At 45.0% G+C, this 12,918-nt stretch overlaps 1 protein-coding gene across 4 annotated transcripts in view; it reads right to left on the reverse strand.

Annotated features, from left to right (window-relative positions):
• Window positions 1–8,208: 8,208 nt before the first annotated feature.
• Window positions 8,209–12,918, reverse strand: part of LOC144508036 (peroxisomal succinyl-coenzyme A thioesterase-like) — a 55,937-nt gene continuing 51,227 nt past the window's right edge. For all 4 annotated transcript variants that reach the window (XM_078235750.1, XM_078235749.1, XM_078235753.1 and 1 more), the window contains one exon: window positions 8,209–9,190. In XM_078235750.1, coding sequence (XP_078091876.1) covers window positions 9,057–9,190 — 134 coding nt within the window. In that variant the 3' untranslated portion in view covers window positions 8,209–9,056. The remainder of the gene's footprint in view (window positions 9,191–12,918) is intronic.

The raw sequence follows: 12,918 nt of genomic DNA on the forward strand, positions 1-12,918 counted from the left end.
GCGAGGGAACCGATTAGCACCCGCACAAGACGAAACTAGCCATTGATAGACCCATTCATAAAATGTTAAATGTCTATACCTGTTTGTACTCTTGTAAACATGGGGAAATGTACCCATTCATGAAATGTTAAATACTTGTACTCACTTAAACAATGTGATAATGTTCGAATCACCGATATGCCCATTGTGTAAAGGATATAAAAATGAACCGCTCCCGGTATACAATTGAGAGAAGGTTTGCTACAGACCAATGTGCCTTGTCTCCACGGAGCTCCGTTTAATAAATCGTATTTTCTGAATCTCGAAGTCTGACTACTAGTGGATTTTTCCCACAACAATACAAAAGTCTGAGGTCACATACCAACCGACTCAAGAACAGCTTCTTCCCTGCTGCCGTCAGGCTTTTGAATGGAACTTGCATTAAGTTGATCTTTCTCTACACCCTGGCTATGACTGTAACACTACATTCTGCACTCTCATTTCCTTCTCTATGAGCGGTATGCTTTGTCTGTATAGCACGCAAGAAACAATACTTTTCACTGTAGGCTAATACATGTGACAACAATAAATCAAATCAAATCAAAATATCTAATTTCTTCTTGAAATCAGACACTTTCTGTGGTGGTGAATCCCACACATTCACCACCCTCTGGGTAAAGAAATTTCTCCTCACCTCAGTTCTAAAAGGTTTACCCCTTATCCTCAAACTAAAACTCCTAGTTCTGGACTCCCCCACCATTGGGAACATTCTTTCTGAATCTACCCTGTCTAATCCTGTTAGAATTTTATAAATTTCTATGTGATCCCCTCTCACTCTTCTCCAGTGACAATAATCCTAACCGACTTCACCTCTCCTCATATGACAGACCTGCCATCCCGGGAGCAGCACCAGTGAGCTGAGCTGAGGAAGGAGAGGGACCGGGATGTGGGCCGGATCAATATTTTGGATGATGTTGCGGAGTTACAGCTCGCGATGAGAAATAGAAGGAAACCAAGTCCAGATGTTTGGAGGACACCAGAGATAACTGTGCAGGAGCAGGAGTGTTTTAAGTTTATATATTAGTATCACAAGTAGGCTTACATTAACACTACAATGAAGTTACTGCGAAAATCCCCTAGTCGCCACACTCCGGTGCCTGTTCGGGTACACTGAGGGAGAATTTAGCATGGCCAATGCATCTAACCAAACACATCTTTTGTACTGTGGGAGGAAACCTGAACACCCGGAGGAAACCCATGCAGACACAGGGAGAACGTGCAGACTCTGCACAGACAGCGACTCAAGCCAGGAATTGAACCCGGCCCCTGGCGCTGTGAAGCAGCAGTGCGAACCACTGTGCCACCATGCCGCCTATTGAGGCAATACTGTGGTTATAATTAGACTGATAAGAATGGAATCAGGTGAGTGCAGTCACACCCAGCTGGGTGACAGTGGAGAGCCAAAAAAACTTGGCAGACTTTAAAGAAGAAATATTTTTAGCAATTGCACATTTTCTGCTGAATACAAATAAGTGACAACTTCCTGGTCAGCTGTTTGACTGGATCTGTTTATTGCCGTTCGCTTTTAACTTGGAATTGGAACAATCCAGATCTGTTTGCTGATCTTTAACACATGAGGCGGGATTTTCCAGCCACGCTCGCCCAAGGCCTGAAATTCCTGCCCGAGGTCAACTGACCTTTGCATGGTTGCTGAATTTTCTGTCCCGCCTGCTGCGATTCCTGTATGGGAAAATTCTGTCCATAGACTGTAAGCCTTCTGTTGGACTGGATGATGTGGCATCTTATGGAGCTACCTGTGTTTGAATCACAGGTGTCTTGTTTAACCCCAGTCCCAACCAGGTGCCAAGGGTACAGGTGGACGCAGAGGTTTAAGATAGAGGCAGTATTTTGTGCTGCATACCAAATTGGATCCACCCGCACCCCACACCTTCCCCATCATTTTAACTCACCTGAAATTGGGCACTGAATAGTCACCCATCCCACAGCAACAGGGGTCCTGCTTTAAACAATGTCATTGGTTGTCAGAAATGTAATCGCAACATGCTTGCCTTGATAATGATGTGTGTTTATCCAGCAGTAAGAATCCTCTCGGAGCAAGCAATAATATACAAAAAACCAACTTCACAAGATTAATCCAAAATAAAGATGGTTACTGGGCCACAAATTCTCCCCCAATCCCCACCTGCTTCCTATTTCTACCGGGTCAGCTGACCATCACACCCTGTTGCCATTGGTTACATTGTAACAGTTTCCCCTTATATTTTCTTCAAATTAATTTGAGGTAACCATTCTCCAGCTTTCTCAACAATTTTCCGGTACCCGCACCCCTCTTAGTAAACCAATCGGATAATTGGAGATTTGCACCAACCCAGTTTAGCTTTGAGACATCCTTGTTTTCCAGCATTTGTTTAATGCTACTCTCGGTGCTATGGGGTTCCGATTGTGTCCCCAGGACTCGATGCTCCGCATCCCAGAGTACTTAAGAAACTGGCCCAAGAAATAGTGGACACATTGGTGATCATTTTCCAGCATTCTATAGACTCTGGAAGAGTTCCAATGGACTGGAGGGTAGCTAATGTAACCCCACATATGAAGAGAGACTGGATCGACTGAGCTTGTGCTCACTGGAATTTAGAACAATGAGAGGGGATTGCATAGAAACATATAAAATCCTGAGGGACTGGACAAGCTGGAGTGGGAAGAATGTTTCCAATGTTGGAGAATTTTCAGCGACCCAGACAGAAGAACTTCAGAATAATAATGCTTGAGTCAGGCAGCTTGGAATGTGATATAGAAGTGCAAGTAGTTGCTGTGTTGTGAGGTCACTCACTCACAGCAGTAATAGTGCAACAATTTTACAGTTACTAATATTCGAATGCTATAAGAGAAGGTGAAGTCCAACAGGTTTATTTGGAATCACAAGCTCTCGGAGCATTGCTCCTTCATCAGGTGAGTCCTTCTCATGATTTCAAATGCTGCAAGTGAAGATGCTGTAGTTCCAGTGCAGACCCCCAGGTGGCACTGCGAGACCAAGTGCTACAGTACCTCAACACTGTCATCTGCAGGCTTCTAGCGGTACTGCAAGTGCACTGATTTCAAATGCCGCAAGTGAAGACGCTGTAGTTCCAGTGCAGACCTCATGGTGGCACAACTGAGACCGATTTTTAAATGGGCTAAAGTTTCCTGCTCTTATGGAGATGGATTCGGAGGGGAGAGCTGGGAAAACAGGGTAAAGCCTTGATGCGATTTCCCAACCCAATCCCACCTTCAGCAGAATTTCCAGGGGCAGGCTGGGGGTAAATTTGACATAAAAAGGGAAGAAATATGGACTGGTTTATGAAGGCGGTGGCAATTTTCTGCTGTCAGAGTGGTTTCTTGTCAAGTTGGAGCCCGCCAGCTCCTTGGAGGGGGTCTCTTTTCAGGAGGTCAATGGACTATCACAGGGGTGAACACTCTGGGAAGAGTGTCCTCACAGTCAGCGTCGCCGTGAAGCAGTCTGGGAATGGTGTCCTTACAGTCACTTCTTGTCGGACAAAAGGGAGTGGCAACTCAGGAAAACCCTCGAGAGTTGGTGAGAAATCTGAGTGCTACCTTGGAGTTTGGAGCTCCTGAGATAACGTCAGGATTCAAAAATGATGCAGGGCAAATGGAAACAGCCGACTGGCTGACAATGGTCAGGCTACTTTCACTGCTTTTGATTCTAAGGTCTTTATTTTGCAGTCTATAGTTTGTCAGAGCTTTATTCCGTAATAACCATAAAGGGTGCAATGAGCAAAGAGAGTGGCAGTTTGGGAGTTTGGTGAAAAGGGGAGTGAGGTTTCTTTTCGCTTTTGGAAGAAGGGATTTACTGAAAAACAATACAAGAGAAGTCAGGTGGTTATAATAAAGTAATATGAATAAGGAAAGTAGAGCAGGGAAGCAACGTTAGCTAAAGGAGATAAGTTGATCGCATTCTTAATTTTTTGTTTAAAAATTGAATAAGGGGCTTTAGGGTAATCATGGAAGGACAGCTCACACTCGTGATATGCTCCTCCTGTGCTATGTGACAAATCATGGAAGCTTCAGTTGTCCCTGGTGACCACGTGTGCAGGTAGTGCATCAACTGCAGCTACTGGCTAACTGCGTTGCAGACTTGGAGCTGAAGGTGGGTTCACTATGGAGTATCGTGATGCTGAGTATGTTGTGGATAGCACATTTAGTGAGGTGGTCACATCGCAGGTGAAGATTGAACAGGCAGAAAGGGCATTGGTGACCACCAGGCATAGGGGAAGGCAAGTAGTGCAGGTTTCTCCTGTGGACATTCCCCTCTCTACAGATATAGTATTTTGGATACTGTTGGGGGAGATGATTGTGCAGGGGAAAGCTGTGGCAGACAACTCCATGGCAGCATGACTGGGTCTGCTGCACAAGAAGGGTGGAGGAAGAATGGCAGGGCTATAGTGGTAGGGGATTCAATTGTAAGGGAACAGACAGGCGTTTCTGTGGTCACCATAGAAGCTCCAGGATGGTGTCAGGGTCAAGGATGTCACTGAACGGCTGCAGGGCATTCTGAAGGGGGAGGGCACACAGACAGAAATCATGGTAGATATTGGTACCAATGAAATGGGTAGAAAAAGAAATGAGGTCCTGCAAGTAGAATTTAAGGAGGTAGGAAGTAGATTAAAAACAGGACCCAGAAGGTAATAATCTCTGGATTATTCCAGTGCCACGTGCTACTGAATTTAGAATCAGAAAGTTAGTCCAAATGAATGCATGGTTGGAGAGATGGTGCAGGAGGGAGGATTTTAGATTTCTGGGACATTGGGACTGTTTTTGGGGGTAGTGGGATCTGTAGAAGGTGAATGGGTTGCACCTGAACAAAACCAGGACCAGCATTCTTGCAGGGATGTTTGCTGTTGCTGTTAGGGAGAGTTTCAACTAACTTTTGACAGGAGTGTGGGATCCTGAGAGAAGGTACAGCAGGGGGAGATGCACAGCCAAAATTGGAATAGACAGCTAGTGAGTCAGGAAGACATAGAAGTAATAGGCCAGTTAGGGGAAGTTTGGCAAAATTGGATGTTATTTATTTTAATGTAAGGAGTCTGACGAACAAGGCAGATGAGTTGAGGCACAAATTAAAACATGGGGATATGATCTCATTGCTGTCACTGAGACATGGTTGAGTGAGGGGCTGAATTGGCAGTTCAATATTCCAGGATATAGGATCTTCAGGCGAGACAGTGAAGAAGGTAAAGGAGGAAGGGGTGTCACAATTTTGATCAGGGAATCAATTACAGCAATGAGAGAAGACGTCTTAAAAGCCTCCTCTAATGAACAATATAAACCAAAAAGGAACAATCACATTGTTCGGGGGCCCACAGAACACCCCCAGAGGTCAGGGGGAAATAGAAGAGCAAATGTGTAGGCAAATTTCAGAGAAAAGTAATAAGGTCGTGATAGTGGGGGACTTCAATTTCCCCAACATTAACTGGGATAGTCCTGGTGTGAAAGGAGAGGGAGCAGAATTGTTAAAATACATTCCCTTAGATTACAGGAGGGCATAGACGGGCTGGTCGGATGGGCTGATCAGTGGCAAATAGAATTCAATCCGGATAAGTGTGAGGTGATGCCCCAGAAAAGATCTTTAGGCCAAATTAACAGGTGGAAAGACATTCTCCAAGCTGGACATGAGCTATGCCTATGTTCAGCTTGAATTGGATGAGACCTCCCAGAAATATGTGACAATCAACACACATAAAGGACTCTACGAGTAGACCCATTTGTCTTTCGGGGTCTCGTCTGCATGTGCCATCTTTCAAAGAGTTATGGAGAACATCCTTCAAGGACTACCCTCCTGTAATCTAAGGCTATCCTCCTCACTATTTACCACCCTACCAATTTTAGTATCATCCGTGAACTTACTGATCAATCCTCCTACATTTAAGTCTAAATGATTTATATAAACCACAAACAGCAAGAGTCCCCAACACTGATCCCTGTGGGACCTCACTGGACACAGTCTTCAGTCTGAAAAACACCCCTCGGCCATTATACTCTGCTTCCTGCCACTCAGCCAATTCTGGATCCAATTTGCCAGAATTTCCTTGAATCCCATGGGCTCTTACCTTCGCTATCAGTCTCCCATGTGTGATCTTGTCAAAATCCTTGCTGAAGTCCAAGATTACACCCATTTCATTGCCCTCATCTACACACCTGGTCACTTAGATTATGTTTTGTCACGTGGGCTTCAGAAAAGGAACATCTGGCCAACCTTGCAGCAATTCTCCCAGGCGCGAGTTCACTTTAAGAGGAAGAAATGCATTTTCTAGGCAGCCAAAATAACCTATTTAGGCTACCGAGTAGCCTGGTAGAGGATAAAGTAAAGGCCATCAAGGAGGCACCAACCTCAAGGAACACCATGAAGCTAAAATCCTTCCTGGGATAAATCAATTATTATGGAAAATGTATCCCAAATTTAGCTTCCATGCTGGCCCCTTTTCATTACCTATCACAGAAATACCACAGATGGTCTTGGGAGGCTCTGCAGACAGAGGAATTTCTAAGGTCTAACGTCAGTTACTGTCATTCAGCTTACTGGCCCATTTTGACCCTAAGAAAGAACTTATTTTAACCTGTGACACTTCCCCACATGGGGTTTGTGCAGCGCTATCACATCGCTGGAAAGATGCGATGGAGAAGACCATTGTTTATGCCTCCAGGACCCTTTTGGACGCGGGGCAAAGATATTCTCAAACTTAGAAGGGTTGGCTGTTGTATTTGGTGTGAAGAAGTTCCATCAATACATCTACAGTAAAGGGATTTTTTTACTGACCATAAACCCTATCAAGGGGGCGGGGAGACCCGCTGCTACTCTGGCAGAGGATCAGTGGGAGAGGGAGGGTGTGAGGGCAATCAGGACTGGCCATTGGGTGCGTGGAGACGAGGTCTGGGAACATTGGCATTGGGGCTGGCCATCAGCATCAGGGGTGTGGGTGTCCATCAGTGCTAGCCCAGGGAGGTCTGGGAGACCAGCGATCAGGGGGTGTGAGGGTGTTTGGAAGGCCAGCGATTGGGCTGGCCAGTGATATGGAGATCGGCAATCACTGCGCTGAGATTGGCGCGTGCGCAGTGGCCTACTCAGTGCTATGCTGCCAACCTCTTGGGCAGAAATAGGTCCCACCCATAGACTTCCAGAGTGAACTGCGCTAGGGCACTCTGTGATGCACAGAGTGTGGGAGATTCATTCTGGAAATCACACTGAAAATACCAGTGGGATTTACTTCCATTTTCCTGCATGTTGGGAACTTCTTTGGGAGAGTCCCGGCCCTTAATCTTTGAAGCTAATCCTTACTCAGTGCTGTAACTACCTAATCTTTTATTAACAGCTAGGCAATCTCCTTTTCCTTTCTTCCTGTCCTTTCAAAGTGTCAAAATATCCTTTCATATTCAATTCCCAGTCTTGATCATCTGATAAACACATCTCTATAATGGTTATCAGATCGTACACATTAGTTTTAATTTGTACCATCAATTTATCTATTTTGTTACAAATGCACTGTGCATTCAGGTCAAGATTTGTCTTTACCAATTTTTTCTACTCTGGAACTACTTGTTCTCGAACTCTTATGTCTGTATGCTCTGCCCCTTCCAGTTATATTCTGGTTACCATGATCCATATTATCTTGCACTTTTGTATTGTCCTGTCTGTTAACTTTCTATATCCATGTGAACATACCAAACCCCCACGGTTCAAGTGAAAGCTGTCCCAATCGTACGCTCTTTCTTTCCTCAGTATGGTGCTCATGTCCCATGAAACAACCTCCACTTCTCCCACACCAATCTTTGAATTATACATTCAACACATTATTTGTCCTATGCCTTTCACGTGGCTCAGGTAGTAATCCAGAGATTATCCTTCCAGATCTGCTTTTCATCTACCTATTACTTTAATTCCACGTTTCTGGTTATTAATCTCTCGGCTAATGTGAATAGGTGAATCTCAATACTTTGTTAGCATTTTTATAGGCTTGTTAGCATGCATTGCTACTCTTAATGATATGATATGCCGTGACCTCAGCTCCAGGGCAACGTAACTGGGGAGTACCCCAAATAGACCCCCTTCCCCCCCGCCCCCCCCCCCCCCCCCACCGCACCCCAACCAAAAAATATTCCCAAATAAGGTTTGCACAATTTGCCCAATCCCTAACAACAAAATAAGCACAGATTGTTATGTGGCTCTTTCACAATAAATTTGCCCCAAGTTGTATTAATCCTTTTATTAGTGGTAGATGCAACATCTCATTCCGATGACAACATAATATTCATGATAAACATCTTCCTACAAGTTATAATATAATCAAAATAGAGCACGAGAGTCTCTTTCTGGCTTTCAGTATTGCATGATTATTCAGTCGAACGTACCTTTCCCTATAGAAACATGTCATGTTCAAAATAACTGCTCACTTAGCAGAGAACAAGTTTCCAAAATGAAAAATATATTTCAGAGGAAACTGCATTAGTCATTGAATATTTGGCAGTTATTCCGAGGAATATGCAGAACCATACTTGAAGTAACAATTTTATTGAAGTAATTTTATAAAAATGATAAGCATTAACTGATTACAATCAAAATATTGTGACATCCTTAGGGATACAATTTCAATTAGCAATTTATCCAGTAATTCTCCAATAAATGAATTCTCCAACAACTGAGCCAGCTAGTTGTCCCAAATGTACACTTAATTCTTATGATTATCTGGAAAGGATGGATGTGCAGGGCTATGGAGTAAATTGCTCCTCGGAGAGCCATCGCAGGTGCAATGGCCTCCTTCCATACTGTAACAACTCGGTGGTCTGTCAATCTATAATTCTACCCCAAAGCACCAAAAACAAGATTTTTGTTGGTCATTCCCCAGAAATACACTGGCGTCAAAAAAGGAAAATAAAATGTATGTAGATTAGAGCAAGGACACCCTACAGTCAGAAAGTAAAAGGATTTTTTTCTTTTGACTCAGAACAAGACAAAATTTCTCTCAGCATTGATGCAGTCCAGAAAAAGCACCATGATATTGCCACTCTCACAGTTTAGCTTGGGCTAAAGCAGTTGGGTGTTGAAGCACAAGGTTTTTTTTTAGAAATGCTAGAATCTTTTTCCAGGAGTCCTCCTGAGCATCTGAATGAGATTTGGTCTCTCCGCCCCACAACACATTCACTGCAGAAAGGAAGTGTAAAATAAGGTATTATTAATTAGTATGTTGAAACGTTGCGTTAACATAATGGTCAAGTCTTTAGTGTTGCTGGGAATCCAGTAACTGAACAAATTCTCAACTTAAAATGTTTTCTCTTGCAAAATCTATCTCAGTGGAGGAAGAACTGAAATTTGCATTATGGAAGTTAACACTGATGAAACACTAATGAGCGAAACCAAAGGTTTTGAGAAATGTTGCACAGTCATGCATCACAAAGAATTCCTGCAATATTTCTGTCCATTTTTCAATCACTGATTAACAATTAACGATTCTTAGAATAACTGGAGGTCGGCCAAATGGGTTCCTCCCCCCTCAGCCTTCAGGTGAATGAGGCCAACAGTTAACTATAAATGTCCATTCTGCTTTTGAATCAAGTGAGTGCAGCATAATTTCAAAGTAACTTCATTGCAGTGTTAAGGTAAGCCTACTTGTGACTAATAAATAAAAACTTTACTTTATATCCGACTGTAAAATGATGAGGGGGAAAATACATTTTCAAAGCAACCAAATTCAAAGAAAGAAACAAACTTCTGGACATAATGTGCAGGCCTAAAGTAAACTGCTTTATATACCCTGTAAAACTCCTCAATCGCGAGTGCACACAAAGATCCTCTCCCAGTCAATGCAAATAATCATTTCAAAACTTAAGAGCAATCAGACACAAGCTAAACACAGCTCTCAACTTAACTAAAATAAGCAAAAGACTACGGATGCTGGAATCTGACACGAACAGAGAATGTGGGAAAAACTGAGCAGGTCTGGCAGCATCTGTAGGGAGAGAAAGCAGTGGGAGGGAGCGATTCTCCCAGCCCGCTGCGCTGCTCGAGTAGTGTAGCGGGCTAGGAGACATCAGCGGCAGCCGTTTCACGGGCTTCCATGAAACGGAAGGCGTCATGGCCTCTGCGCGTCTCCAGGATCAGGTTTTTCAGCTCAGCGCTGAGCTAATTAGCTTCTTGAAACCGCAGTTTCCATATATTAGCGGGCCTGGGACTGAAATCTCCAGGCCTGCTAACACCGCCCCACCCCTGCCGGGAATGGTTCCCTTCAGCAGGATTTACTCCTGCTCCCCACTAACGGGGAACAGGCGGCCTGACCCTGCTGGAGGGATGCAGGGCCATTGAGGCCCTCCCGGGAAGTTGGGGATAAGGGGCAGGGTGCCTCTGGGGCTGTGCCAGCCTGGCACCCTGGCACTGCCCAAGGGCCACCTTGGCACTGCCCACCAAGCATCAGGCTACCACTCTGCAATTGTACGGTTGGGGGAGGGAGGGAAGAGGGTGATTGGCGCTGGTCAGCAGAATCAGGAGTGGGGGCAGGGGCACATAGGGGCTGGCCCGGGGAGGTCCAGGAGGCTAGCGATCAATGGGGCGGGGGTGTCAGTAGGCCAGCGATGGGGGGTTGTGGGGCTGGCCAGTGATAGGAAGGCCAGCGATCTGAAGGCCAACAATGGGGAATTACTGCACATTCACTGGTCTCTGCTCTGACAGATTGGTGCATGCACAATGCCTGCTCAGCGCCATTGAGTGGGAACAGGCCCCGGCCCCAGACTTCTGGAGAGAATCATGCTGAGGCACTCTGCGATGCACAGAGTGTTGGACATTCATTCTGGAAATCATTCTAAAAAAACCAGCAGGATTTACTCCATTTTCCCATATGCTGGAAACTTAGAATTTTTTTGGGAGAATCCCGGGCCATAATGTTTGAAGTCTGCTCCAATGCAGTTCCAATTGGAGCATGTAGAATTACTAGCAGCAACTATTCTAGATTATAGCTCCCACAGACACTTTCTTGAAAATGGGACTGCTCAGTGAAAAATGCACCATGTAGCACGAGTCAAGTAAAACAGAAACAAATTCAGTGATAACAAGAAAACAGAATGGAAGAAGCCCAAATAACAATTCTTTGACTCAGTCCAACCAGTAGTCAAAATAAAAGAGAAACTTTACATGACCAGTTGTTCATTTAGGTATGTCCTCTGTCAGAATTTATAACATTTGTGGCAGAACATTCTGTATTTTCCCCAATTAGGGCGGCACGGTAGCACAGTGGTTAGCGCTGCTGCTTCACAGCTCCAGGGACCTGGGTTCGATTCCCGGCTCGGGTCACTGTCTGTGTGGAGTTTGCACATTCTTCCTGTGTCTGCGTGGGTTTCCTCCGGGTGCTCCGGTTTCCTCCCACAGTCCAAAGATGTGCAGGTTAGGTTAATTGGCCACGCTAAATTGCCCCTTAGTGTCCTGGGATGTGTAGGTTAGAGGGGTTAGCGGGTAAATATGTGAGGATATGGGGATAGGGCCTGGGTGGGACTGTGGTCGGTGCAGATTCAATGGGCCGAATGGCCTCTTTCTGCACTGTAGGGTTTCTATGAAATCTTTCTTCTATGACATTGGCATTTGCATAAAGTGCAGCCTCGTCAAGCTGAAGGCAAAAATCTAGGAAATAATTTGGTCAGTAGGCAAAATTGGATTCAAATCTAATCACAGAAGAAAACAGAAAATTCAATGTTTCTTTGAAACAGCATGGCACATAGTGGTTGGCACTACTGCCTCACAGCTCCAGGGACCCAGGTTCAATTCTGCCCTTGGGTGACTGTGCGGAGTTTGCACATTCTCCCCGTGTCTGTGTGGGTTTCCTCTGGGTGCTCCGGTCTCCTCCCATACTCCAAAGTAGTGCAGGTTAGGTGGATTGGCCGTGCTAAATTGCTCCTTTGTGTTCAGAGATGAATAGGTTAAGTGGATTAGCCATGCTAAATTGCTCCTTCGTGTTCCGAGATGAATAGGTTAGGTGGATTAGCCATGCTAAATTGCTCCTTAGTGTCCCGAGATGTATAGGTTAGGTGGGATTAGCCATGGTAAAGGTGTGGCATTATGGGGATAGAGTGGGGGAGAGGGCCTGGGTAAGATGTGCCGTCAGAGAGTCGGTGCAGACTGGATGGGCCGAATGGCCTCTTCCGTATTCTAGGGAGTTTGTGATTCTATGTGAAGGAAACTGGATCAATTCTTGAGGGAAATAAACTTGCATTGTTATTGTGATAGTTAGGGGAAAACAGGGCTGACTGGATTAATCTAGTAAGAGTTTTAACAACACCAGGTTAAAGTCCAACAGGTTTATTTGGTAGCAAGTGCCATTAGCTACCAAATAAACCTGTTGGACTTTAACCTGGTGTTGTTAAAACTCTTACTGTGTTTACCCCAGTCCAACGCCGGCATCTCCACATCATGGATTAATCTACACAGAACTAGCATGGACCCGAGGGCCAAAGGGCCTCCTGCATCATAATCACACTATGATACTACCATTTTTAATGTCCCAAATAACATCTTTGGGTCTAACTAATGAGGACAAGACTACCTAAAAATGATTGTATTTCAAATAGGAATATAAAATAGGGCAGCACGGTGGCACAGTGGTTAGCACTGCTGCCTCACAGCGCCAGGGTCCCAGGTTCAATTCCGGCCTCGGGTCACTGTCTGTGTGGAGTTTGCACATTCTCCCCATGTCTGCGTGGGTTTCCTCCGGATGCTCCGGTTTCCTCCCACACTCCAAAGATGTGCGGGTTAGGTTGATTGGCTATACTAAATTGACCCTAGTGTCAGGAGACTAGCTAGGGTAAATGCATGGGGTTAAGGGAATAGGGCCTGGGTGGGATTGTGGTCGGTGCAGACTCGATGGGCCGAATGGCCTCCTTCTGCACTGT

This window comes from Mustelus asterias, chromosome 19 (genome assembly GCF_964213995.1).
Source record: "Mustelus asterias chromosome 19, sMusAst1.hap1.1, whole genome shotgun sequence".
Classification (NCBI taxonomy): Eukaryota; Metazoa; Chordata; class Chondrichthyes; order Carcharhiniformes; family Triakidae; genus Mustelus; species Mustelus asterias.